Source organism: Podarcis pityusensis (genome assembly GCF_964106645.2).
Source record: "Podarcis pityusensis genome assembly, chromosome: 2".
In the NCBI taxonomy this organism is placed as follows: Eukaryota; Metazoa; Chordata; class Lepidosauria; order Squamata; family Lacertidae; genus Podarcis; species Podarcis pityusensis.
Genome location: NC_138029.1, coordinates 44,402,217 through 44,428,651, shown reverse-complemented (window position 1 = coordinate 44,428,651; position 26,435 = coordinate 44,402,217). Strand labels below are relative to the sequence as shown.

Here is a 26,435-nt window from a genome sequence, read left to right as displayed (position 1 = left end):
GGGAAGGGTAACCCTGTTAGTGAGAGCCAAACTATGTGTGCTCTGTGTTATTCTCATGTTTAAGCCAGCATGTTTAACCTGGCTGACTGAAGATGAGCAGGCAAGAGACCCTGATCTGGAACACAATCTTGATCTCAACTGGGTGGTCCTTGCCTTTTTGATGCTGGAAATTCTTCACCACCTGACTGGTGCTGTTTGCAGTAAACAGCATTTGGGGAGGCAAAAGGCAGCCAGGAGGGAGTGATTTTCAGCAGGGGGAGGAAGCATAAAGCCTCAGAGTCACATTCCAGATTGGGGGGCCCACTGCAACTTTTTCTTCAAAGCATCTAGGTTAAGTATGATTGTATAAACACATGACTAACCTCACACATAGCTTGGCACCACGTCCCCCTAGCCAAAAGGAACTTGGAATGAAAAGACCCTTTGTGTTTCCTGGCCACTAGTAACCAAACAGAGCTTGGGCAGTAGGGATAAATCTTCACAGCAATGCTTTTCTAAACAGCAAAGTAATGTGACCCCACTGTCCTACCTCCTTTGACTTTGCAGCAATGATAAGTCACCTCCCTAACACCTAGATTTTAACCAACAAGCCTATCAAGTCTTCTGTCTCACGTACTTATCTATAGCGTCCTTTATACGGAAACTGGTGGCGCTGTGGTCTAAATCACTGAGCCTCTTGGGTTTGCCAATCAGAAGGTTAACAGTTTAAATCCGTGCGACGGGGTGAACTACTGTTGCTGTGTCTCAGCTTCTGCCAACTTAGCAGTTAAAAAAGCACACCAGTAGAAGTAGATAAATAGGTACCGCTGTGGCAGGAAAGTAAACGGCATTTCCTTGCACTCTGGCTTCCGTCACGGTGTCCCGTTGTGCCAGAAGCGGTTTAGTCATAATGGCCACATGACCCGGAAAGCTGTTTGTGGACAAACGCCAACTCCCTCGGCCTGAAGCAAGATGAGCACCATACCCCATAGTCACCTTTGACTGGAGCAGGCTTCCTCAACCTCGGCCCTCCAGATGTTTTGAGACTACAATTCCCATCATCCCTGACCACTGGTCCTGCTAGCTAGGGATCATGGGAGTTGTAGGCCAAAAAAAATCTGGAGGGCTGAGGTTGAGGAAGCCTGGACTGGAGTTAATCCTCCAGGGGTCCTTTACCTTTTACCTATAGCATCCTTATAATTACCCTGAAGGTCAATTAATCTCTAAAGCCACAGAAGCTGCTTGGGCTGCTGGAATTGTACAGCTGTACAAAAATCAGAAATATGGGTGATGTTCTGTAGGGGGAAAGTGTGCCTTCCAATTAAGACACCTGCATTGACAGTGGGAATTCTGCCATGTCTGCTTTGGTCCCCAAACTCTTCTTATCAGCCACATGGACAATAGAAGACTAGGATGAACTGAAACCTGCAATGGACAGGTGCAGTGTATGAACACATATGAGCCCGGTGCAAATATGTTTGAAGGAGTGCAGGTATAGCCATGCTCTCCCTTGCTTTGGTCATTTTTTCTGGTCACATGTGTTACATGGCCTGCAACAGGAAAAATATCTGCCTCCCCCAGATTATCTCAAGATGGCCAGCCCACTTGTCTTCAACTGGTGGATCAGATTCAGGACCTAGAACTGGCTTTCACTGACCTAAAGTAGGTTGTACTAGCGTTATTCCTGCCATCCTAATAAATGATACTTAAGAATCCTGCCTGGACTAAAGAGGGATCTCTGATCCATCTAGACTACTGGCCAGTGAAGAGAGCAGCCATAGGCACAGGGAAATTCCTTTAATGCAACCCTAATAGTTCCCGGGGGAAATTAACTAGTCTGTACGTAAACTGAGTATTAGTGTCTTTCCATGTGATTCAAAAACCAATAGATGATGTTTGCAGTTAGTTAGTTTGTAATGTAAACTTAAATGCAGTGCTTTTTTTCTTTAAAAATGTTTAGGGGTACTCTCATTTTCCTACTCATATTGAAATACTGCCCCTCAATGAGGCCAAACCTAGATTCACAAAATGTTTATGGGTATGCATATCCCTGCACCCCCCTAAAAGACCAACAGGTCAATTGTGGCAAATACTATTGCAGAGCCCACTTCAACAGAAACTTACAGAAGCCTCTTTTTGCTTATTAATCGCTGGAACTCTTTGAAAGCCCAGATGTCTGGCTGTGTAGCTTCATTGTCTTATCTATTATATGCATGTTTTAATGTGTCCTTGGACTACGCAGAAATGATGTGTCTTGCAATACTATGTATAACTTAGGCTGCAATCTTGTACGTGGCATTCTTGGGGAGCCCCACTGAACTAAATGGGAATGGGGCTTACTTCAGAGCTCATATGCAAGTGTTTCATACCCCTGCTGGCACCACTCTTAAAACCAACAGCACAAGCCACCAGAAGTGCAGAATGTCAAGATCCTATTTCAAAAGGAACAAACATAGCAGAGTTATAGGGTTTAGTCCCCAATACGGTACCAGAGCCGGATTCATCCAGCAGAAATCTTGGGAAGCATCAGAACACCAGCAACAAAGGAGAGAATGAAGAACAGGCCCTCTTGCTTTCTGGACAAGGGCTGTTGGTACAGACTGACAGGAATCAGCAGAACAATAAAGGAGTCACAAATAGGTGGAAGATCAAGGTAATGAAGGGGGGAAAGGTTAAGAGGCCTGGCAGCAGCTGGGAATGTGTACCTAGCAATGGAGTTTGGAAAGGACAGACCTGGGCAGCTCTCCAGCGAGGGAAGGGAGGAGGCAGGCAGTAAGTGGCATGGCTTCAGGCCTACTCAGGAACAGCTACAGCTCAACAATAGAATCTGAGCATACTCACTCCCACTCCTTCCGCTGTGCCTGGGGTGTGTTGTGGATCTTGTGGGCCTGATGAGCCATGATGATGTCACGGTGATCCACCACGCCTCCACGCCGCTTGTACGAGAGGGGCTCCTGGCCCATGTAGTGATACCAGCTGCCAAGGAAAGGGTACTCGGGGCTGGTAGGCCCACGCCCATCGTGCACGGCTTCATAGTAGCTGGGAGGGGACAGAAGGGATGCTCGGACCACAGCACGCCTCGCCATCCATGGGACTTGGGTGGAGACCCCAGAGGTTTCTGCCTGGCTGGCTGCCTGCCCAAGGGGTAGCTGTGGACACAGAACACAAGGGGAGAAAAGAAAAAGTGAAACAGATTGGCTAGATATAGTGGCTGCATAGAAATATAGGCTCTCTTTTTTCAAACTGGCTCACTCAAAGCAATTCCACCCAAGTCCCTGGCTGCTTCAGAACACTCCCTTAATTTGATAGGAGAAGCTATCCATCCACTTCTACCTACACAGGCCTGTAAGTAATCTAAGGTAATAAATTAGGGAGTTGTGAATGAACAAAGCTGTTTCTTCTCAGAGGGCAGAGTTTGGTCTATATGTGGAATAACGTTAAGGAATTCTCCCAATTCCAGGTGCTTGTCCGTGTTAGCCTTGTACAGCTGACAGGAGGGAAGTTAGAAAGAGTGGGGAGGTCAGAATGAGAAGGCAGAGAGGATTCTGGGTTTTGTCTTCAGAGCTGGATGGCAATTGGGTTTTTGGTTCTTTTTTTGGTTTGTTTGTAGCCCTTGGGAGATTTTGTACAGCAACTAAAAATAAACAAAAGATAATTAGGCCCCGAGGGAATTTCTATTGCCAGTACAAACCCAACATCAGGCCCTAGACTGTCTCTTAGCTTGCTATGTAAAAAAACAACCACCCATCCCCAAACCACATAACTGCCATCTCACCCAGGCATTGCAGCACCTGTCATAGCTGTCTAAATAGGTATTGGCCACAAGAGGGCACTCTCACCACCGAGAAATAATAAAACACAGCAAAGGGAATCAACTTTTTCAAGGGGAAAGCCAGCTTAGCAATAAATTACTTGGTCATCCCTGCTAGCTACAAATCCTACCCAATACAGCACCGCTCTCCATCGTCATTATCCACTTTACCTCTTTAGAGCCTATCAACTTCCTTCCCCACAACCTCATGGCTTTCAAAATTAACCTTTATATCATTGCATTTTGTACGTTTTCCTGTTCTAATTACACTCATTACAAAATGGCTCAAAATTTAAATAAATATAGAAAGATAGAACATTTATCATTACAAGTCTTCAGACAACCCTGCTAGTGATGTTAATTGCTTACAGTAATCTTTCAAATACAGTCATACCTCGGGTTACAGATAATTCAGGATGCGTTTTTTTGGGTTACAGACCGCCAAAACCTGGAAGTACCGGAACAGGTTACTTCCAGGTTTCGGCAGTCGCGCATGCGCAGAAGTGCCAAATCGCAACCCGCGCGTGCGCAGACGTGCTGCTGCGGGTTGCAAACATGCATCCCGCATGGATCACGTTCGCAACCTGAGCGTCCACTGCATCGTATAAATTTACTCCAGTCCTTTTGGAATACTTGATCGATCATGCTGGTTTCGGATTTTTCCTGTCAGCTTCGCCAGTTCTGCAAAGTCCGTCATCTTCATCTGCCACTCTTCTTTCGTTGAAGGCACTACCTGCAGTGCCTTAGCTTAGTACCTTTAACTATTCCACCGTCAGAAGGAAAGTCTGACAAGCTGTTCCACTTATAGCTCTGCCCTCAAAATTTATTTCAGTCTCCTGATCCTTTACGTTGTTCTCTTTTCCTCATTAGTTTCCCTGAGTCCCACGACAACACAAGCCAGTGATCTGAAATGTCATTTGAAGACGAGTGGGACCTGATCAGCATTCCAGCAAGCTATTCCCTCCAAGAAGGGCACTGAGGGCTGCATCCAACAAAGCTGCCCCATTAGTGCAAGGGTTTCCTCCTGTGCAACGGGACTTCCTCTCCCTCTGCTCTCCCCCACCCCAAATACACTCTGGAGAGTTAGGGGAAGGGGAACAAATTGGGGGCAGTACACAAGGAGAGGAAGTGCTGTTGTGCAGCAGACAGCCCAGTAGCTAACTTGCAACTAGTGATTTTTATTTTTCAGCAGCAGCATAGTATAATGGTGGCCGTCTGCCTCAATAAGCAGCCAAGCTGTCACACTTTGCACTTGCTGCAGTTTCTGGGTCAGTCTCAAGGGCAGCCCCACATAGGGTGCATTGCAATCATTGAATCTAGAGCAGGGGTCAGCAAACTTTTTCAGCAGGGGGCCAGTCCACTGTCCCTCAGACCTTGTGGGGGGCTGGACCATATTTTGAAAAAAATAATGAATGAATTCCTATGCCCCACAAATAACCCAGAGATGTATTTTAAATAAAAGCACACATTCTAGTCATGTAAAAACACACTGAATCCTGAACCGATTGCGGGCCAGATTTAGAAAGCGATTGGGCCGGATCCGGCCCCCAGCCTTAGTTTGCCTACCCATGGTCTAGAGGTTACCATCACATGGACAACAGTGGTCAGGCTACCCTGGTCCAGGAATAGTGATACGTAGTCTCTTACCAGCTGAAGCTGGCAAAAAACACTCAAATTCAATGAGATCACCTGGGCCTCTAGTGACAGAGATGGATAGAGGAACAGCTGCATAGAACTGTAGAGTTGGAAGGGCCCTAAAGGATCATCTAGCCCAACCCTCTGAAATGCAGGAATTACAGCTAAAGAATCCTTGACAGTACAATCCCAACCAAAACAGGCAATTGACTGCTTATCTCGACCTGGGGACTGATCACCCACAGCACCTCCATCTTGCCAGGATTCACAAGTCAGTTTGCTGGCCCTCATCCTGCCCACCAGCATATTCAGGCATCATACCAGGGATTGCATGGTCTCTCCTGATCCAGATGTTACAGAGAAATAGAGCTGGGCATCACCACTGTACTGATGACACCTCGCCCCAAATCTCCTTATAGAAGAGAGAATTTCAGTAGCCACAGCACAACAATTATAGTTGTGGGGGTACTGTCCTCTTTGCCATGTGGCCACCCAGATTTCACATCCCTGTTCTCCCAAAATTGTGGCTACTCAGCAGTAATTTTCTCTCTCTTGCCACTTCTCCACCCACCCAACCGTGACTGTATTCATTTTTTTGGTCAGAATAGTTTCCTGCCTTCAGAAGTCCAGAGACATATCAGAATCTATGTATAAATTCACCTATGCCTAAAATATAAATCTTCTGTCTCACCCACAACCTCTTATCAATAACGTCATTAAAGAATCTCCCTGATTTCTCCCTCTCCTTTAAATCCAGTCAGCCGACAAACCCTGCTCTTCCCTCTCCAAAATATTTATTTTATTTCATTTTATTTATACAGAGCATTAATACCCCACTCCTCAGCCAAAATGGCTCCCCTGAGTAGCTTACGTGCGATTAATTAAAACAAGACAGCCCCTGCCCGAAACACAACCCATAAGGAAGGGAAGGGTGGGGGAGAAATCAAACTCAGGCACCAATTCTCAAACAGTTGTTCTTCTAATGGCCAGCTGGCACAATTCAAGAATAGGAGGTGCCTGATCGAAGGAGCTGGGCTTCCGGCCCTGCTTCCTAGCTCTCCCGCTGAGGCAGTCTGGCGGAAGGGCTGCCCACAGGTGACACTTGTGGGAGAGAAGGCCGGATGGAGCTGGCCTTCCACAGCAGAGCTGAGGGAGGAGTGTGCTCTGCTTCCCTTCCCATCTCTCCTGTTGACAGAATGGCTGTTCCAGGCCGACAGCAATATTATCAAGGCTTGCTCTTCCATTTCCATCTCAACTACCCCAACTCTGGCTTGCGTGTCTCCCCTCCCTCTGCTTTCCCAATCCACTTTACGTGGTCCTAAGAAACCAGGCAGAATGTCCGGGGGGGGGGGGGGCGTTCATTGGTGCATGTCACCACCTGCGCAAGGGAAGCTGATATTTTATCTTCATGTTAATTAAAAGGAAGCTCGGAGATGAGCATTTGTCCCCACTAGTCCTTTATCTTCAAAGAGAGGAAAACACAACATTGGCTTTGATTTTTTTTTTATCTGGATGGTTGAAAGTGCCCATTGTTGGGGCTGAGAGACATAATGTTGCTGAGATACTGGTGGTTGGGGGGTGGGGGTGGGGATAAACAGTCAGAGAGCAAGAAGCACAGGTGGAAATATTCTTGGAACTGATGACCGAAAATCCAGTTAGGATTTTGTACCCTAAATTAATCCAAAGGAAGCGATATACTGTTGGTTGATAACAGTATAATTTAAATAATATTCCTGGATGTATTTCAAAAGGCTGCTTTGCTTCTTCAGTAAATATACATATACATATTTATACTCGAATAATCTAGTGGTGGCAGCAGTAACAACTATCTTTGAGAATGTAATAAACTTGTATACTTGTATGAATCACAGGGTTCAGCACAGATGCTACCATGCATTATTATGAAGTTCTTTTTTCTGCTCATCGTTTACAACTGTCCAGTCTGCTTTATGCACTTACTGTATCACAACTATTATCAAGAATCCTTCCTTATAATCCCTTTCCCTTTCAATCCAAGGTTCTAGCTCTGCCATTTTACTCACTCTGATGTCTCTTTCTCTCTTAGTCACCTTCGCCTCACTCTCCATCCTTGAAACTCCCTTTCTGATTTCACCACGAAGGACACTTACACAGGAGACACCAAAACAGCTATAGCAAGCTGTATGCTTCCCTAACAACATTACAGCAATCCACGTTCGGCATGTTCAGAAAAGATCATTTACACCACTTACACCCCACAAATGAGGCACCAAGATGTCTTTTGGTGCCTGTGATAACAAATCCAGATGGGCTCCCTCAGTAAAATAAACATATATGTATACAAGCACAATATAGCCACTTTAAGACCATGGATTTCAGTGGAAGAGATTTATCCTTCACCAGATTGTGCCCTTGAATAAAGTCAAACCTGTGACAGTTGTGACTTTCCTAAGCCTCAAATTTTCCACCTGACACAACAGTCCCAGTATACTTCATAACAGGGCTAGCCTTGGTTATATGTCAAAGAAGAGATCCTGGATGGTTTGATGTTCTGTAATTGCACTAATATGCCTATGTACGACCCAAGCAGAAAACATGCACCTGCCAGCTCACATAAATTAAACAGCCATATAGTTAGAGACTTGTCATTCAAATTTTTAAAATTGTTGTTTATACATTAGATACACAACTATGGGTTTCTTTTAAGTACAATTGGGGGACATACGAGTTTTCTGTGTCACTTATGAACACTTTAATGTGTTACACACAAGCAAGTCCTACAAGTTGAATGGGACTTGCTTTCTAGTAACAGAGCAACCCTAACCGTGGCCAGGCAGCAATGGGACAATGTATTCACCAGGGCAGCAGATCCAGATTTTGATCTTTCTCCCCGCCTCCCTCCAGCTGTTCATGTTGTAGAGCTCCCCTCAACCCCTGGTGCCATTTTGGAGTTCGCTCTAGGAAAGGAAGCACTAGGGTTCATAATCCACATTAAGCCAATATATGAATGAGTCCCAAGAATGCATCTCATCTTCCTGTGGCACCCCCACCTATCATGGATAAAAGCACAAATCTTTGACAGGGAGGGATGGGGAGAGATGCTGTTTTCTCTGTGTTGCTATCCACCCCTTTCAGCATTCATGAACCAGACCATTCCTAACCTTGTGTAGCTGGATACAGGACAGTGTTTGCTTTTCAATGAGAAGGTGTACCAAATACAGACACAAGCCAGCCAATTCCTCTGTTATAGAAGTGGATTTGTATTGGCTGAGGTCTAGTCTCAAAATATATTCTTTTATTTATGAAATTCCATGGCACATGGAAACAGTTGCTTTCCAAAGAAGATCTTACAGACTTTTGCAAGTTCAGAGACGACCATATTGAGGACAAAAATCTGTGACCTATCATCTGGGTCGTGATAACCCATAACAGCTATACCCAAGTTCAATTCAGTTAGATCCTCTGCACCATTACTGTTGCCAAAACTCATTATGCCAAAAACTGGAGGGAAATTAAAATTCCAACTTTGAAAGAAAAACATTTGAAAATGCATGTGATTTACCTTGTGTGTCAAAATTAGCTAATTTTGTGTTGGCAGCAAGTCTATCAACCACTGGATGCCTTTTGCAATAAAGTAACAACAGCAGCCCTTAAAATAATCCCAAACCCACAAATATATTTTACAATGTTATAACATGCGCTACTGTGTTTGTACAACCTTTTGAAATGGCATCTCCCCCCCCCCTTTTCCTGACAGATGTGATTTATCATTAAATTAGAAGGTTAATCATAAATTAATTTAAAAAAAATAAAAACAATTAAATTAATAGCTTGTCTTTTTATTTAAAATAAAAACACTCCTGAGTACCAAGTGAATGCCTTTCAGGTCTTGAATCCCATTCCTTACTCCCCCAGAGTTGCCCATCATCTGGCTAAATCTTCTCTTTTCCCTTTCCAAATCATGCCTATGTTTAGGAGGGGATAAGGAAGACATGTACAACAACAGCAGTGGAACAGCTGCCTTGGCCCAGGAAACAGATCTGAGGTCACAGCAATAGAATGAGCATTAATAAGGCCTAAGCAAACAGTGTTATCTGGAGTTCCAGCTGCAGGGTAAGGTGTAAGTACCTGGCACATACTCAAAACAAACCCTCAACAGCTTCTATGCCATGTGTGTAATGGTCCGTAAACAGCTCTAAAAGAGAGGAGGAGCAAAGCACTATTTACCTCACCATGAGGCACAGAAAAGTTAACTCACGGGAAAGGGATTTGATAGGGGAACTGAAGTAGTTAGAAGCAGCATTATCAGAAAAACAGATGGGGGAAGAAAACCAGCAATTTATTTTTATTTATTTTTTGCACTGAACAAGTGAGACAATACCTTTATTGCGGTCAATTAAGGTTTAAATGTTAGATAAAAGCCTTTAGAGAACACTTACTTAGATATTCTAAAGAAGAAAGAGGCAAGTAAATCAATACACATCATCAGTTCTTCCCTTTTCATCATCTCCTCATTCAAAAGCTCGTTCCCAGCATTTTATACCTTAATTTGTTGTGCACAATGTACTTTACAGACTAAAGTCCAAACAGCCCAACTCCACAAAAAGTGGGGTCTCATTCCAGATCAGGGCCACTGTCTTTTGCAAACTGTCCTCCCAAGATAATTCCCCAGAAGGTGCTGTTTACTGCAAATAGCTTATTCAGGGGCAAATAGAAATTGGGGAGGGGTGTTATTGGCAGAAAAAGGCAGGAAAGCATTCCCCCACACACACTTCCTGCACGCCATTTCCCTGATATAAAAACAAAACATAGCCAGTGCTAAGCACAATTTTAAAAATGTGTGATAAACACTAGCATGCATTTTGCCTCCTAATATAAACAAAAAATGACAGATTGCTCATCAAAAGAGCATGTAGCCTAAATGCTGGTGGAGGGAAACAAAGAAAGAGATTGAAAATGGTAACAAGGGAAGACTAGAAATGGAATGATGGTGGGGACGTAGGAGCAGCATAAGATTATGAGGTGTGGGGAAAGGTTTTTCTTCCTCTCTTTTAATACTAGAAGTCAGGTCCATCCAGTAAAGCTGAAAATGGGAAGATACGGTACAGACAAAATAAAGTATTTATTCAAAGAGCACATGGTTAAAACTATGGCATTTGAACCCACTAGATGCAGTGATGGCCACGCTTTTGGACAACTTTACAATCTAGATAAATTCATGGAGGAGGAGGAGACTAGTCATTAAGCCTATGTACTTCATTTTGTGCTGGAGGCAGCATGCCTTTGAATACTTTGAATGCTTGGAATCACAAATGAGGACAGAGAGAGTTCAATTGTACAAGTTTGGGAATTCTAAAAGATAGTTTATATCTATTAGTCCTTGCAAATGAAAACATGTCAGTCAGTAATTTTAGTAAATTCTGGCTTACTAGTGTCTCTCCTTGTCTTTAAAGAAAAACTAAAGAGGAGTAACTGGACATACAACTTTCAGTAAAGTTGCATACTATTTCGGCATGAAAAATCCACAGGTAAATGCTTCCTAAATAATTGATGGTGATAGTATAACTGCTAATTCAAACCACTTAGCACCCATTGAATAGCATTCTCCCTTATTCCAGGAATGAGTCACAGACACACTCAACAGGGGAGATGTGGATATATTTCACTCTTCCTGGTTCCCTTCAAATATGCAAATAAGCAAGGTTCCTATCCCACATGACTTGTACCTGAAGGGCATTATTTGTTTATTTGTGTTAAATATGTTTACCCTGCCAGTCCACCAAAGCTCAAGGTACCTAACAGATTCACACAATAAAAACATCAGATAATAATTATCAAGAAACAAAAGCAGCAAGATAAAACATTGTCCCAGAAACACTACAAGAAATAATAAAAGCCCATCAGGAACCATGCAAAGCCACAAAAATTCCAGCACTACCAACAAAAATTAAAACACCCACATCCACACACAGTAGGAAAATCGCCTCCAAGTCCCAAGGCAGGTTTTCCATATGAAGACTCAGCTAAGGTGGCCAGATATGCATTGTCAAAAACAAGAATTTGCATCACCACAAGACAGACCGAAAAAGGACATCAATTTGCATAAAATGTTAATGTGGAGATTTTACTTATAGATGCAAATTTAGAACCAATTGCTTTAATTTAAATAAAAACAAAATACTTCTCACCATAGCAGGTCCCTTATAAGCCTGCTCAGTTTGCTCTTTAGGTGCTGCTAACTTCTGATGAGCAAATTCAAGGCTCCTGCTCTAGCCTTTTGTAGTTCCTTATCCTTAGAGCAGGCATGGACACCTTCAAACAGCAGGCTGTCCTCTGTAAAGTTGAGCATATGGCCACCCTGGACATAGACCTTGTGATCCTTAGCATAATGAAATCTAAAGCAGAAAGTACTATTTTGTACGGTTGTGTGGTGTGCCCTCTAAATTTTGATACTTCTCTGCAACAACTAATACAGTATAAGCGTTTGGGACAGGGATTGCCTAGACCTGTACACAGTTGCCTAAACCAGCACAGGATGCACTTGTCTCGCTATGAATAAAGTGCAGGCTGTGGAGAAGCACTGCTACCTGCAGATATAAGAATAATTACAAAAACACACACACAAGACTATTCATCACCCAGCAAGTTCAGTCTGGAAAAAAACCAACCCAGAAATGTAACTATATGAATCGTGCAGCTTTTAAAAATGCACTCTCATTCTAATAGCAAACTCAGCAGGTGAATGTCAAGTGCTGACAAGACTGTAGTCAAAATGGAGCCCGTGAAAAACAAGAAGCGTTCTAACGGGAATCTGAAGGCTTGCAGGAGTACAAGGAAAAACCTGGGCAAAAAACCCCACCAGCTCGCCTAATGAAGACAGTATTGCTCAGTGGTTGCAAAAGGATGAGTTTCTTGTTGGGGGTGGGGTGGAAAACTGAGGGTGGGGGAGAGAGGTGGAATGGAGTGGAATATCCTGGAAAAGAGCATGGCTGGCTGGCTGGCATCTTGAACAGGAGCGCTCCACCCTACATTTTGTTGCGCTTGACTTATCTAACGTAGCATGGACAAAAATCCCACTGTTTCATTACTTGGCTTGCTGTTTCCACTGGATCCTCTCAATATGCAAGTCCTTGGCACAGCAGAAGGGCATCCTTTTATCAGCAGTCCTTCCTCACCAATATCACCCCATTCCTCCCCAGACCGAGTACAAGATAACGCTGTAATGCATTCATCTGGATAGTTCATTCAAGCATCCCTCTAGGGAAGAGACAGAGCTGACAGAGCTTACATTGCTCATGGGGCAGCAAATACACAGTTGTGTTGTCATCAGCATACTGATGATACTCAACCCTATGCTTAGCCTTGAAATCCCTGAGCAGCTGTATTTATATGTTGAACAACATGAGGGACATTGCATTTCAAGTCTCTTGGGAGTGACGCATAACCATCCATCATCACCAATTAACTCCAATCTTGTATGACTCAAACCACTGATTGGCAGCTCTCATCACACCAGCAGTCTCTGAGATGCTATAGCAAGAATCCATGATCAACTCTGTAAAAGATTTCTGTATGCTCCAGTACGACTAAGATGGCCATATCTTTCCTCAACGTAAGGTTGTCAGTACATCTCTGCTCCAGAGATGGACGGGACATGTCTCAGAATTATCCTAAGGTACAAAGATTCCAAAGATGGGATTCATATGGGAGGGATATTAGAAAATTTGCTATGTGTCCCGCTTACTGGGGAGGAAGATGGGAGAAAAGGCATCCTTTAAGTTGCCACACCTAAAACTCAAATTCTACCTTGAAATATACATGTGACAGGTGGATTAAGATTAAAAGATAACTTTATGTTGTTGAACATGCACAATATTTATTCTTCATTTGTTTGCTAAATTTGTATCCTGCCTTCCCATCTGATGCTGATCAAAGCAGTTAATGATAGTAAAATACAAAATAGCAATTAAAATATTAAAAGCAGGTAGGTAAAACATCAGTAAAGGCAATGAAAAAACAGCTAGCTGAACATTTTGCAGTATTTACATTCAGCCATAAGAAGTAAGTTAATGAGGCCAAATACACCTCTGTCTGTTAGAAAAATGTAATTCTAGAACTGGATAGTTAGCCTCCCTTGGGAAGGAGTTCCAGGGCTTAGGAGCAGTCACTGAGAAGGTCCTCTCTCAAGTACCCACAAAAAGCACCTCAGATGTTCACAGGACAAAAAGAAGGATCTCTCCCAAAGAGCTTAAAAACCTAGGAAAGTCCATACAGGAGAACAGTGTCTTTTCAGATAATCTGGTCCCAATCCATGTAGGGCTTTGCAAGTCAAAAGCAACACTTCGAATTCTGTCATGAAGATGGGACAGGCAGCCAACAGACTGGCTGCAAAATTCTTAACCAGCAAAAGTTTCCAAACACCTCTCAGGGAGCACATTATGGTATCCAAACAATAATCCAAACTGTGGGTAGATCCAGTATCTCTAAAAGTGCAGTTGGCTCACCAGTTTTAGCCACACAAAAGCATTCCTGGGCACTGGCCACACCTGAGTTCGTGGCTCTGTGATTTCAAGAGACACTTCTTAACTATTCTGCTATTGTGTTTTGTCTGCCTGTCTTTTCTTCCATGTGTGTCCGTGTGCACATATAGTCTGTTCAAGGGCTCCCTAAAAGAAATAGGCTGTTATGAAATATGCCTGTAGCTTTCAGAATACCTGGTAACAAAGAACAGGTCTGCTGCAGGCTGTGACAGTATACAATAGACTCCAAGGATTCTTCTCCCACGCTTGTTCCTGAGTACTATGTAATATCCTAGATGTAACAAACCCATCACTTAACATTCCAGTCTTGCCTCCAATTTTCATTTTTCAGAAAGTTATTGAGATTCAGCAAGCTACATCTTTATAAGGTTGTCATCCTGCTGTGGTCCTGCTGTAGCACATGCAGTCCTGTCAAGCTGTCTTTTAAAGTGAGGCTGGGTACCTTTTAGCATTTCGAACAGATGTGCCAGTGAAAGTGTATTTCTATTATGGTACCTTGTCCTAACACATATGCACTAAGTTTCTGCTTCGAATGGAAAGTTCCTTCCACTTGCTGGCGCAAGAAAATTCCTGTCCCTCCCCTTTGCAAAGTGCTGCTTTCTCGGACTACCACAGATGTCGCTCGTTGTTTAGTCATGTCCGACTCATCACTCATACACTGGATTTAAACCTCTATAGCTGAAGCAGCAGCTGCAACACATAGAACTGGCGTACAGTTCTATTAATATAGAAATATATGCATGCTGCATTTTAAAGGTAAAGGTAAAGGGACCCCTGACCATTAGGTTCAGTTGTGGCCAACTCTGGGGTTGCGGCTCTCATCTCGCTTTATTGGCTGAGGGATCCAGCGCACAGCTTCCAGGTCATGTGGCCAGCATGACTAAGCAGCTTCTGGCGAACCAGAGCAGCGCACGTGGTTTACCTTCCCACCGGAGCGGTACCTATTTATCTACTTGCACTTTGACGTGCTTTCGAACTGCTAGGTTGGCAGGAACAGGGACCGAACAACGGGAGCTCACCCCATCGCGGGGATTCGAACCGCTGACCTTCTGACTGGCAAGTCCTAGGCTCTGTGGTTTAACCCACAGCGTCACCCGCGTTGCATTTTAGATGTTCCCTAATCTAAGAAAGATTAAATGGGAGGAAGGCCACGCTGATAGACACTTGGTGGGACTAGTAACAACTCATCTAAGCGAAAGGTGCAGCACCACCCAGCTGCTTTAGCTTCAGTTTGCCCAACACAAATGTGTCTTCCAATAACTAGGATGGAAATGAGACAGATGTTGCAGGGGCAGATCATCATTCCATTATAAATGAAAAACCAGAAAGGCCCCCTTCCTACTGTAGACTCCAGACCCTTCCTATTGCAAGAATTCAGAGACAATAAAGCTGTAGAAGAGCACCCTGTGCTTTAATCATTATGGGGCAGCTAGTTGTCCCCACACTTCTTGAAGTCCCAGAAGAGCTGCCAGAGGAAGCAAATGATTTGAATTTCTTTCCTGCCTATCATCCCATTAACACCTGGATCCTTCTGGCAGCTGCGCCAAAACATTTCCTGCTGGGGTTTCCCCAGAACCCTGTTATCTTGCTTCACAGTCAATATTCTCTATAGAAAGTAATGATGGCCTGTGAGTCCACAGCCATAAACTGACAGCCCTTTGCACACAATGCCCCTTCCCTCTCAAGGGAAAGTGAGGAACTGGCTGAGGTACAAATCAGTCTTCAAGGGAATACAAAGCAAAGGGGGAAACAAGGTCTGACATGCTGCATTTTATTAGCTTCTGTTTCTTTCCTCTCTGACCAACAAAACATATTTCTCTCTTCCACCAAACCCACTACTTCCCCATTAAAACTTTTCCTCCAGGTTCACTTTTCTGCATGCTGTATTAGACATATTTCCCCTATTGCATCGTTACCACACCTTTAACAAGCTCTCTGCTGTTCCTTGGCCATGTCTTTTAGGAACTAATTGTGCAGTGCATAGAACCTGGCACACAGCTGACACTACGTTATGCATCAGACAGTACTAGTCCTCAACCAGCATGAGTCTTAGGCTGCAATCTTAACCTTGGTTACTCAGAGGTTCCATTGAATTCAATGGAGCTTACTCCCAGGTTGGTGGGGTTAGGACTGCATCACACACCATTCTTCATTCTACACTTAAGGACAGAACTTCAGAACCCTGTTCTCTAGCTTCCCCTCAAAACATCTCTAAGTTTCTCAATCTCTTCCTTTCTGAAAGGCATATTCAGGAAATCATATATGAATAATATTCCTTATCCTTTCCACCTTTCTGACGCTGTTCTAGATCCTAAGTCCTACACTCTCCAGACTACACTGAATTCTAAAGGTGAGGTAATAAGAAGTTGTTGTGATAGCTACATTTTTTTAGTTGCTTCAGGGACCTCAGAGTGGAGGTTTACCTACATAACAGTTCAGCTGAGAGAGAGAATGACTTGAATCAACACTACCACATGGTCAAATATGGATAGGAACATATGGGCTTCCAATATTCAGGCCCTACAGTCTATCTGCTGCATGCACTGGGTATCATTCCTAGTAATCACTACCCCTGACGGAACGATAGGGAATTCTCTCCTCGCTACACACACACACACACACACACACACACACACACACACAAACTAGACAAAAAGCACACACCTCCAAATGAACAAAGGCCCTTCACCGGAACAAGATGTTAGTTAACAATTAAAAGCCTTGATAGTATTCAAAGTAAGTTGTGGACCAATTTCCTTTCACCTTTCGACACAGAAAAACAAAAACTCACCCAGAGAACGCAGTCTCTACTGGGCAGACTGCTCTAAAACCTCCCCCTGAACAGTCATCCTGGTCACAGCTGACACTTGAGCATCTAATACCAAGGCTGGGCCCAAGAGTGCTCCCAAGTTCTTTCAAGAGGAGAGTAACTGCATCCAGGAGGCAATCCTGGCCTCCTGACAAATAGCAGAATCTCATTGGGCTCCCTAGAATCAGATGGCAAGGAGATAAAGAGCTGCATATCATCAGTACACTCAAGAACAGTGTGCTGGATCAGGCCAATGTCTCATCTAGTCCAGCATCCTGTTCTCACAGCAGTCCTCCAGAAGCCTCTGGGAAACCTACAAGCAGGACCCGAGCACAAGAGCACTCTCCTCTCCTGGGGTTTCCAGCAACTGGTATTCAGAACCACACTGCTTCCGACTGTGGAGGCAGAGCACAGTAGTAGCCATTGATAGCCTTATGAAAATCCACTCAATCCCAGATGATCTCTCTCAGACATTTCCTGTATATATTTAAGAGCACAGGAGAGAAGACTGAACCCTGCAGGACCCCATAGATCAAAAGGATGAGCGTGAGTTCCCCAGCACCACTTTCTTGCAAGGAAGAACTGCAGCCTCACCCTAGCAAGGAAGCCCAGGAAGATACCATGGTCAAGGGGACTAAAAGCTGCTGAAAGTTCCAGGAGAAATAAAAATTTACCCCCTCCCCCCCCCAATCCTGCAGACACCCATGAATGTCTACCTCCATGTGAAGATCATCTACTTAGGACAGCCAATGCTGTTTCTGAACCAAAACCAGGCCTGAAATGGATCCAGATAATCATTTTAATGCAGGAATTCTATTACTCAGGTCCTTTACCCAAAATAGGAGTGTTCAACTCTAGCTCTGACAGTTGGATTGAATCAAGTCAATTCCACTGCTCTGAACAGCTAAGATTGCATATGTGTGTGTGTGTGTGTGTGTGTGTGTGTGTGTGTGTGCATGCGCATATATATATAAACAGAGGCCAAACTATTGCTAGGATGGAATAGAGCCCTCTCATAAAGACCCAATTAGCCAACCCCTCTTCTGACAGTGTTTATAAGCCAGTAATGGGTATGGCTTAAACACGCATTAAGACAACCTCAGTGATCCAAAAATAATGTCTGCATCCTCAGGTTGCACAAGCTAAAAAGAATTAACAATCACTGGATGAGCAGCAGCAGAAGGTACACCATCTGACTGTTGATATGGAATCTAAACAGGAATAAATGTGAGCCAACGTGTCTTGCAAACTAGTCACAGCTGGCTACCAAGCCTTGTCAAATGCAGACTAGTGGCTTGCCTAATGCCAACTCCCAAGTTTGCGGCTGAGGCAATATTTGAACTGGGAACTTCACAACCCACATTCATACAAAGCAATTCGATGATTTTTTCCCCTCAGAAGTAGGTCCCAAAGCATTCGGTAGGACTTGCTACCTAATAAGAGTGCACATGATTGCCATCTCAGCCAGTCTCTGTATGAAAAATCTTTATTCCTTATAGCAGCCTGTATTTTGTCCTGAAGTAAGAACCTCAAAGATTCTCTATACAGCTAAGAGGAGGCAATACAGTGAAATAAGCAAATGGCTTATAACAGCAGCGTGGTTAAGCTGGTGTCTCGTATCTTTCAGGCTGCCTTATATTTACAATACTGCTCTTTATAGTATCTAGTGAGATGGAATATTTTCCCCATGGTACATTCAAAGAACGAACGTCACACACCCCAAGTGATTCACTACAGGTGTTGATGACAGACGAGTTGAATTCAGTCCACTGCCCTCAGGACCTAGCTAGAACTCCAATCAAAAGGCTGAAGAAGATGAAGACCAGTTCCAGCCCACGTACTGCTGTTCACACCAATATATCACAACAGCCTATTGTGAATCTGTTATAGGTAAAAGGTAAAAGACCCCTGGATGGTTAAGTCCAGTCAAAGGTGACTATAGAATTGCAGCACTCTTCTCGCTTTCAGGCCGAGGGAGCCGGTGTTTGTCCGCAGACAGTTTTTCCGGGTCATGTGGCCAGCATGACTAAACCGCTTCTGGCGCAACGGAATACCGTGACGGAAACCAGAAATGCTGCTTAACTTCCCGCCGCAGTGGTACCTATTTATCTACTTGCACTGGCATGCTTTCAAACTGCTAGGTTGTGAATCTGTTATGGACACTTCCAGCTAAGGTAACTTCCCCAGGTTGTTTACTGGGCTTCTTAAGAGCACTGGGATGGGGTGGATGTCAAAGAACAGGTTCAATCCACAGCATCACCAGGTAGTGCTGGGAAAGACTCTGCCTGAAACCCTGGATAGCTGCTGCTAGTACAGTGGTACCTCGGGTTAAGAACTTAATTCATTCTGGGGGTCTGTTCTTAACCTGAAACTGTTCTTAACCTGAAGCATCACTTTAGCTAATGGGGCCTCCTGCTGCTGCCGCTGCGCCACTGCTGCACGATTTCTGTTCTCATCCTGAAGCAAAGTTCTTAACCCGAGGTAATATTTCTGGGTTAGCGGAGTCTGTAACCTGAAGCGTATGTAACCTGAAGCGTATGTAACCCAAGGTACCACTGTAAATGTTAACAATCCTTGGCTAGATGGGCCAATGGTCTGATTTGGTATAAAGGCAATGTCCTGTGTTAGGAAGAGACAGTTCATCGGGGACGGGTAGAAGATTTGTAATTCTAGATCCCACGTACTAGAAAAGCACCGCATAGAAGAGAAAAACAATAGTGCAGAAGACATCCTGCCCATTCTCTCTCACACAGGATTCTTCTTACTCCCCAGGCCATATCTGACCCTGATCTATATCAAGATGCCTCTAGCTGCTGCCTTTATAGACATCAGTCCATCACCCAGGGTCAAGGGTCAAAGCAATCTACCAAGCCACAGACTCTGGAGCTGGCAGTTCCCTGGCCCTGAGCTCCGGCTGTTCTTGTTAAAGCAGAAGCCAGGGACCTAAGGGGCAGTTGGAAACGGCATGCACCATCCCTGCTGGAAGCATCTGTTCCTTGGAGCAGACGGTGAGACAAAAATAATCCACAACCTCACCATCTCCGTCCGCCTGCATAGGGTTCCTTGAAAGTCAGGCAGCCACCAAGTTAGCAGGAGCCAAGCAATAAAGAGAAGGTGACCTGACTTACTTTCTAACTTTAGGGAGAAAGGGAATACAGATCCAGGAGACACCCCAGGAGCCCGGCATTTCCACCCACTTCCCTGTTGGATGCTGAATAATGCACATATGCACCACATACACAGAGAGTGGGGTGGGGAAGGATATCACAGGGTTGGGAGGCTACCAGAGCTTAGAAAGGTGAGTGGGGTGGGGGGCTCCCCATGTTTTTATGCCTCCATCCTAGCCTAGTCTGAGCAGATGCAGCCCTCCCAGTGCTAAGCAAGATGCCCACCTAGGGGAGAACAGGAGTTACTGCTCGCAAAGCAAAATGGAAATATACCTAGCAGAGGAAAGAGCAACATATTAAAAACAGATACTGGAGAGCAATGAGGGTAGAGAGGCTTGATCCAAGGCTGCCTTGGGATGAATAAATGAGACCCAGCAAGATGAGGAAATCATTGCACCTCGCTGCTCTTCTTTCCCCCAGCCCGTTGGCAAGCATCTTAAATTAAGAGTCTCCAGCCCAGAACTCTTCCCAGCACACCAGATGCTGTCCCCACATATACAGCGATGGGGCGCCTGCCCCTCACCGTGTTCAATGCAGAGGATGGGATGGCGGGGGGGGGGGGGGGGGGTTGCCGGGGTGCCCGTCCGCCTTGGTGCCCTAGAAGCCGAGAATGGCAAACGGATTCTGCCGCGGGGAATCCTTCCCCAGCCCCGCGCCGAGGCAGCGGGGTTTGCCAGCCACACACTCACCTGTATCTCCTCAGAGATCCCTGCTGGCAGCTAGCGAAGAGTTAACGCTGCCAGCTGTGCCTGGCATCGCTGGCTGCCAAGTGTCCTGCCCAGGCACCTCGACGGCACATCCCAGTCCGCCGCTGCCCGGAGGGGCCAGGAGGGGGGCCAGGTAAGGGGGGTGGGAAGGAGGAAGGGTGGCTGGTGGGGGCGCAGCCGGGAGCCAGCCTCAGGGCATGGTGGTCCCCTAGACGCCGCTCTGGCATTGAACCAGCATGGAGGAGGAGGAGGAGGAGGAGGAGGAGGGAGGGATGGAGGGGAGGAGAGACAGAGAGCAAGAGGAGGAGGAGGGAGGGACGGAGGGAGGGAGGGAGGAGGCACCGAGCAGCTCCCAGGAGGGCTCCGAAGTGGGAGGAGGCGGGAATGGGGTGGAGGGACACCCGCTGCCCACTCCCTTTTCTGGGCAGACCCGCGAGGGAGGGAGGGAGGAGGGCGCCTGCTGCAGTTAAGGCTCCCACATGGCGACCACCGCTCAGCAGCCGCCCAGTCAGCTCGCCTCAGGCTTGTCGAGGCGGCAAAGGTTCAGGGGGCCAGCCCGGCTCGCCCTCCCCGAAGGCTGCGTGGCGGATCCTCCCCCGCCCGGCTTTCCCGCCGTTTCGCCTCCCGCTCCCCTCGCGCGCACCCCTCCTCCTCCTCCCTCCCTCCTCCTCGCACGTGGCTCTTCACGAAATAATTATTTGGGGAAAAAGAACCCTGACAGGAGGAGCCCGCCTTCAATTATTTATGCCGACAACAAACCCAAAACGGTAATTACACTCGCTGCAGCTGGCGGGGCCCCAGGCGGGGCTGGACCCACCGAGGGAGGGGAGAGGGGAAGCGGCACCCTCAGCAGCTGGGGAGGCCAGGCAGGCAGGCAGGCCGGCAGGCAGGCAACCCTCTCGGTGCCTGGCTGCCTCTCTGCACGCCCAGCGAGGGACGGGCAAAGTTACAATAAAATATGTCAATCAATAAATTACCCACCCCAAAACCACTGTGCTGCGTGGCGGGAGCTGGGTTTTTCTGCGGAGTCCCCGGGCTCCTCTGTGACACGCAGGTGCCGTCTGCCGTAAGAGGGAGCGGGGAGGTGATTATTATTTTCGTTTATGGAAGGGTGGCTGCGGGGCGGGGGTCGTCAGAAGTGCGTGCGTGTGTGTATAGATCGAAATAGCGATATGACGCTTCCGGTGGATCCATCTGTGATCCTCCCGCCACTGAGATGAGAGGGTGAGGGAGAAGCGACTTGTTGCGCTGCGGAGGCGAGGCTAACCCGCGGAACTCCTTGCAGTGGAAATTGGGGAGCCGTCGCGCGCAAGGGTAGTGATCAGGTGGTAGTTTGAAGCCTGTTCCTTTTCAGGGGGACATTTTATTTTATTTTTGGTGTGGCTAGGAAAGAGAGACGATTCGTAACAAGGGTCTGGATACATTCAAAATTAACTCCCCCCCCCCCCAAGAGTGAGAGTATTTTGAGAGCATTCGTAGTCAGGACTGCTACATGCCTAGGGACTCAGTTTTTTAGGACATTCACTAGCTCTGAAGAAAAGGAAACAGGCCTTGAGCAAAAAATATCAGCCCAAGCAATTTCCATTATATAATTCAGTATGAGAGAAGCATTTTTTAATGGCTGCTGTTTTCAGTCCCCAGCTTCAGAGCAGGATTCGATTAAATTAAGAAGGGGGGCAGATATGGTACCCTGAGCAACTTAAATCTGATCCTTGGAAATTAAAAAACCCCACAACCACCACAAACTTGGTCAAATATTTTAATCAAATTAGAGCAATAAATGTGTGTCTTGGGTTTAGAACGAGGGCCTCAATTTATGAAGTGACTAGTGCCTCCACAAACTGAAACCCAGTCCTGTTTATAGAGTGTTTAATATGCTTTTTAATATGGATGCTCTTGTAATCGTGTATACTCCAAAACACCAGATATGAGGAGAACCCTTCCTCTTCCATAAATGGTGCTTCTGAATGCTTTGTAGATTAGTAGTTGTATGTGTGCATTAAATATGGGTAAATTAGCAGTCTAATCAATTGGGATATTCATTGCAATACAACTTCATCATATTGGGTGCACTACAGACAAGAATAAAACTGTTGGCCCTCTAGCTGTCACACACCAATTTCAACGTAATGTTTTTTAATCCTCAGGGGAGTGCATGTTAAGGAATAGATGCAGGAAAATAACACAAAGAAAAAGGAATATCCACATGACTTTTGCAGTGTAAATTCATGAAAAGTGAAGAGAAGAAATTTACAATTTTAGCTTGGAGATCTCTCCATGTCTGTTATTTTGTGGAGACGAACTTCTTGGCCTTAGCCCTGCAACATTCAGTACCAACCATGTTCAGAATTAGCTGCCTGGTCCAGTGGTTTCTCCAGTCCTAAACAGTTGAGCACCATGGACAGAGCTCTACTTTGTAATGTATCTCAGTGGCTCTGAGCCTCTTCCCCCTGCAACACCTCCCAGACTAAAATCTCACCAAGTTTTCAGTCTGTTTTCTTAATTCTGAGTTCCTTAGCCTCATATTTACACCCCCCCCACCCACACACTACTCAACTACCTTCAACATAGGTGAGGCAGGCTCATTTTCAAAATCCTGCCCTGCTACTGCTGTTGCTCTTTGCACATAGCATTTTATTCCAAATGCCATGTCTCATTTCCTTTCAGACACTGATGGTTTTAAAAGCCCATAAAAGCATTTCCAGGCTTTGCCCTACCCAGCAGGCAGACATTACCATGGTCCCCCACCCACCTCCAACAATCATGAGTCTATATACCTGCCAACATAAGGAAACACTTAATTCATTTGATGAAGCGGACTCTAACCCACAAAAGATTATGCCATAATACATTTATTAAGTTTTTAAGATGCCACAAGACTCTTGGTTATTTTAACCCACATGCTGTGCCTTTTTACAGCCATTGTCTTGTTTGTCCTCACAACAAGACTGCTGCAAGGCAGACCACAATTGTTCCCATTTTGAGAGAGGGGAGGGACAGCGGAAGAGACTTCATAACAAATGTAGTGAGTGTGTACGTGGATGTATGGCTGTGCTAGGCTATGAATCCAGGTTCTGCGTCCGTATTTAAGGGCCAAACTACTGCTATTATTTTTGCCGATTTTCATCCCCTGTGCTGCTTTGGAAGAATTTTGAGTGGATAGCTAGCAAAATGAATGGTTAAGCAGCTCCTTCCTCCCTTCTCTGCTGGTTCTCTGCTCCAACCTGAAGCCATTGTGTTGAAGCAATGGGGACAACAATATCAGACTCAGAACTGTGTATAATGCATACCTATCCGCAGTATTCCAATGGAAAAAACCACACACCTCCAAGCTGTCCAGAATCACTGCCTTAAATTATCACCAAGCCAGTCTGCTTTAGTAGAAAAGAAAATGGCTATAACTTAGTTTGTTATATGGTACAGTCTCATCTTCTCATTCCTGTGGTACCACAAGATTCCCATTTGTCTTCCCCACCCCACCCCAAAGTCATAGAACCACTTTAGTAATAGTTCTGTTAAAAATAAAGAGCATGTTAAATGTAACGGATACTGTTCCCTTTGCTAGGCAAGGAAATCGTCTCCACCATCTGTCACTTCTGTTACGGCCAGTTGCTACAGCCCAAGTAGCTGGGAGGATCCATCACATGAGAAGTAATGTCTGCACTGTCATTACTGGCTGAATTAATTTCAGATTGATAACCCTTGTTCTTTTCCAGCTCCTTATTCTTGAAAATCTCTTCAGCTGTATTTTTGCTTTACGTTTTTCTTTCTTTTTAGCCCCCTCTCCCTCTCCCTCTCTCTCAGCAGCTCTGGTCTAAGTAATCTCCATATTCTGGAGACCCTTATCTGAAACTGTTGTGATGGGTATTGTTTTCTTCAATCTGTTGTAGGGGTGGCATGAGAGCTCATTTCAGCCTGTCTCGCATTTTAATCCAGGGACCTTAGTTAAAACCAGACTCAGGTTATCCAACCCCTGAGCTTTCTTTCCCATGTGCCCCAAATCCAAATGCTGGGGGGGGGGGGGGTGAGAGAGAGCCCTACTATGTTTCCTTGCCTCCTGCCCCAATGCAGGCTAATGGGACTGCTTTGACCCATTACTTTGCATGGGGACAACAAAACAATAACCAATGGGGGTAATATGTATCAGAGAGCTTTCCTAAGCCGTGTTTCTAAAAAGAAGAACTCTGTATAGTGACTGTTCAGTTAAAGCTGTAGCTGGGAATGAAAGAAAGGAGTTCATGAGTACAAAAAGGAAGACAGAGAATAACTTAAAGGTGTGCTGAAATTGATTGATTGATTGATTGATTGATTGATTGATTGACTGACCTAATGCAATTGAAGACTCACCCTTCTTGTTTAGGGGCTTGGTTTATTTACAGGATAAGTAAAGCTGCAATTCTGTACCCACTTACCTGGGAGTGAGCCACACTGCATGACATTAGTCATCTTTGCTATCTCAGAATAACTTTGGCCCTGATCCTTGGGAAGAAGGGCAACAGAAATGGAAATCAATTCTGTCAGTGATGGGATTGGGCAACCCTGGTCTGCCTTAGCTTCTTTTTCCTCTCTTTGTTTAACTAACTGTTGCCAATGCCATATATTCATAGGCAGATGGCAGAGAGACTGAACAGGAACTTATTTCCACAGCTTCCAGAGAACTGGCAAAGCCTTGCCTCGTGATCCCAAGAGGACGGGGAAAGGGAGGAAGGAACAGTGGGCGGCACACATTCTGCTCCTGAAGCAGCCTTAGCTGGGTGAATAGGAGGATCCCACTGAAACTCACTGAACTGGTGCTGAGTCGCCAGTTGGGACCCAAAGTCAGTTGGGAATCTCTTTTTGGTGATGCAGTCTGGATTGTACCCTGACCCTTTGTGCAAGGGAGCTGCTGGAAATTCCAGGTGGTCGTTCCAGTAGAGGACAGGTAATCGTTCCCTTTGCTATGCCATTGCCAACTGAGTTGGGAGGCGGAGTTATTAATTGCCTTCTCTCTCTGATGTGTGTGTGTTGAAGTAAGTAACCATTTCCTTTACCTTCCCCACTCCAATTCCACTTGGCTTCTCTCTGCTTCTCTATGTGCAGCAGGGGATGGAGCAAAACAATGAGGACAGATTAGGAAAATTGTTTGTTACCCTTTTCCCAATACACACACCAGCTGTAGATGTTTGGGGTGAGCTCAAATGCCACCTTTAAGCAACCACTGCTGTATGTATTCTCTCAATTTGGTTTAAAAACATAGTTCACCCTCACTAAGGAGCTTTATGAGGCAATGTAAAGTCAGTCAATAGCTTGTTACTGCTCATCTTGTGAGTTGGGCCATGAAGCAGACAAAGAGCCCCCAATCATCCTTTGGCCTGGTATGCAGACAGGCCTGTTTTGCCGCCTGGAACAAGGTTCTGTCTGCCAGGCAGCCCTGCTGGGTAAGCAGCAACACTGAACAAGGCTCAATGAGCACCCTTCACAAGTACCGTGAAATGGAGCTGTATTTGTCCCCTTTGCCGAGATATAAATTCATGCTCTCATTATAAAGAAACGTGTTTGGGTCAGGTTAACCCATCCCCTGAGAAAGCAGTAGATTCTTCAGCTGCTGCAGAAAGTAACATTAGCCAGAAAGAAATGCACAGCTCCACCTGTTTTGCAAATGCCCACTGCTCAATGCACCAATTCTGCTTACTGCTCAATGCACCAATTGGGGCAAAAAATAAAAGCTGAATCTAAACCAGTCTCCTTCGGAACCTTTTTTCTTTCTTTCAGGGAAATGCACTTTGCCTAAATAAACATTACAGCTATTGGTGGAAAAATTGCTTTCCA

At 45.3% G+C, this 26,435-nt stretch overlaps 1 protein-coding gene across 14 annotated transcripts in view; it reads right to left on the bottom strand.

The window, feature by feature from the left end:
* CACNA1A (calcium voltage-gated channel subunit alpha1 A) overlaps positions 1-20,714 on the bottom strand; it is a 258,043-nt gene extending 237,329 nt beyond the window's left edge. For all 14 annotated transcript variants that reach the window (XM_080996998.1, XM_080996997.1, XM_080996993.1 and 11 more), the window contains exons 1-2: positions 20,610-20,714; positions 2,821-3,128 (exon numbers count right to left, since the gene is read on the bottom strand). In XM_080996998.1, coding sequence (XP_080853124.1) covers positions 2,821-3,065 — 245 coding nt within the window. In that variant the 5' untranslated portion in view covers positions 3,066-3,128; positions 20,610-20,714. The remainder of the gene's footprint in view (positions 1-2,820; positions 3,129-20,609) is intronic.
* Between the last annotated feature and the right edge of the window lie 5,721 nt (positions 20,715-26,435).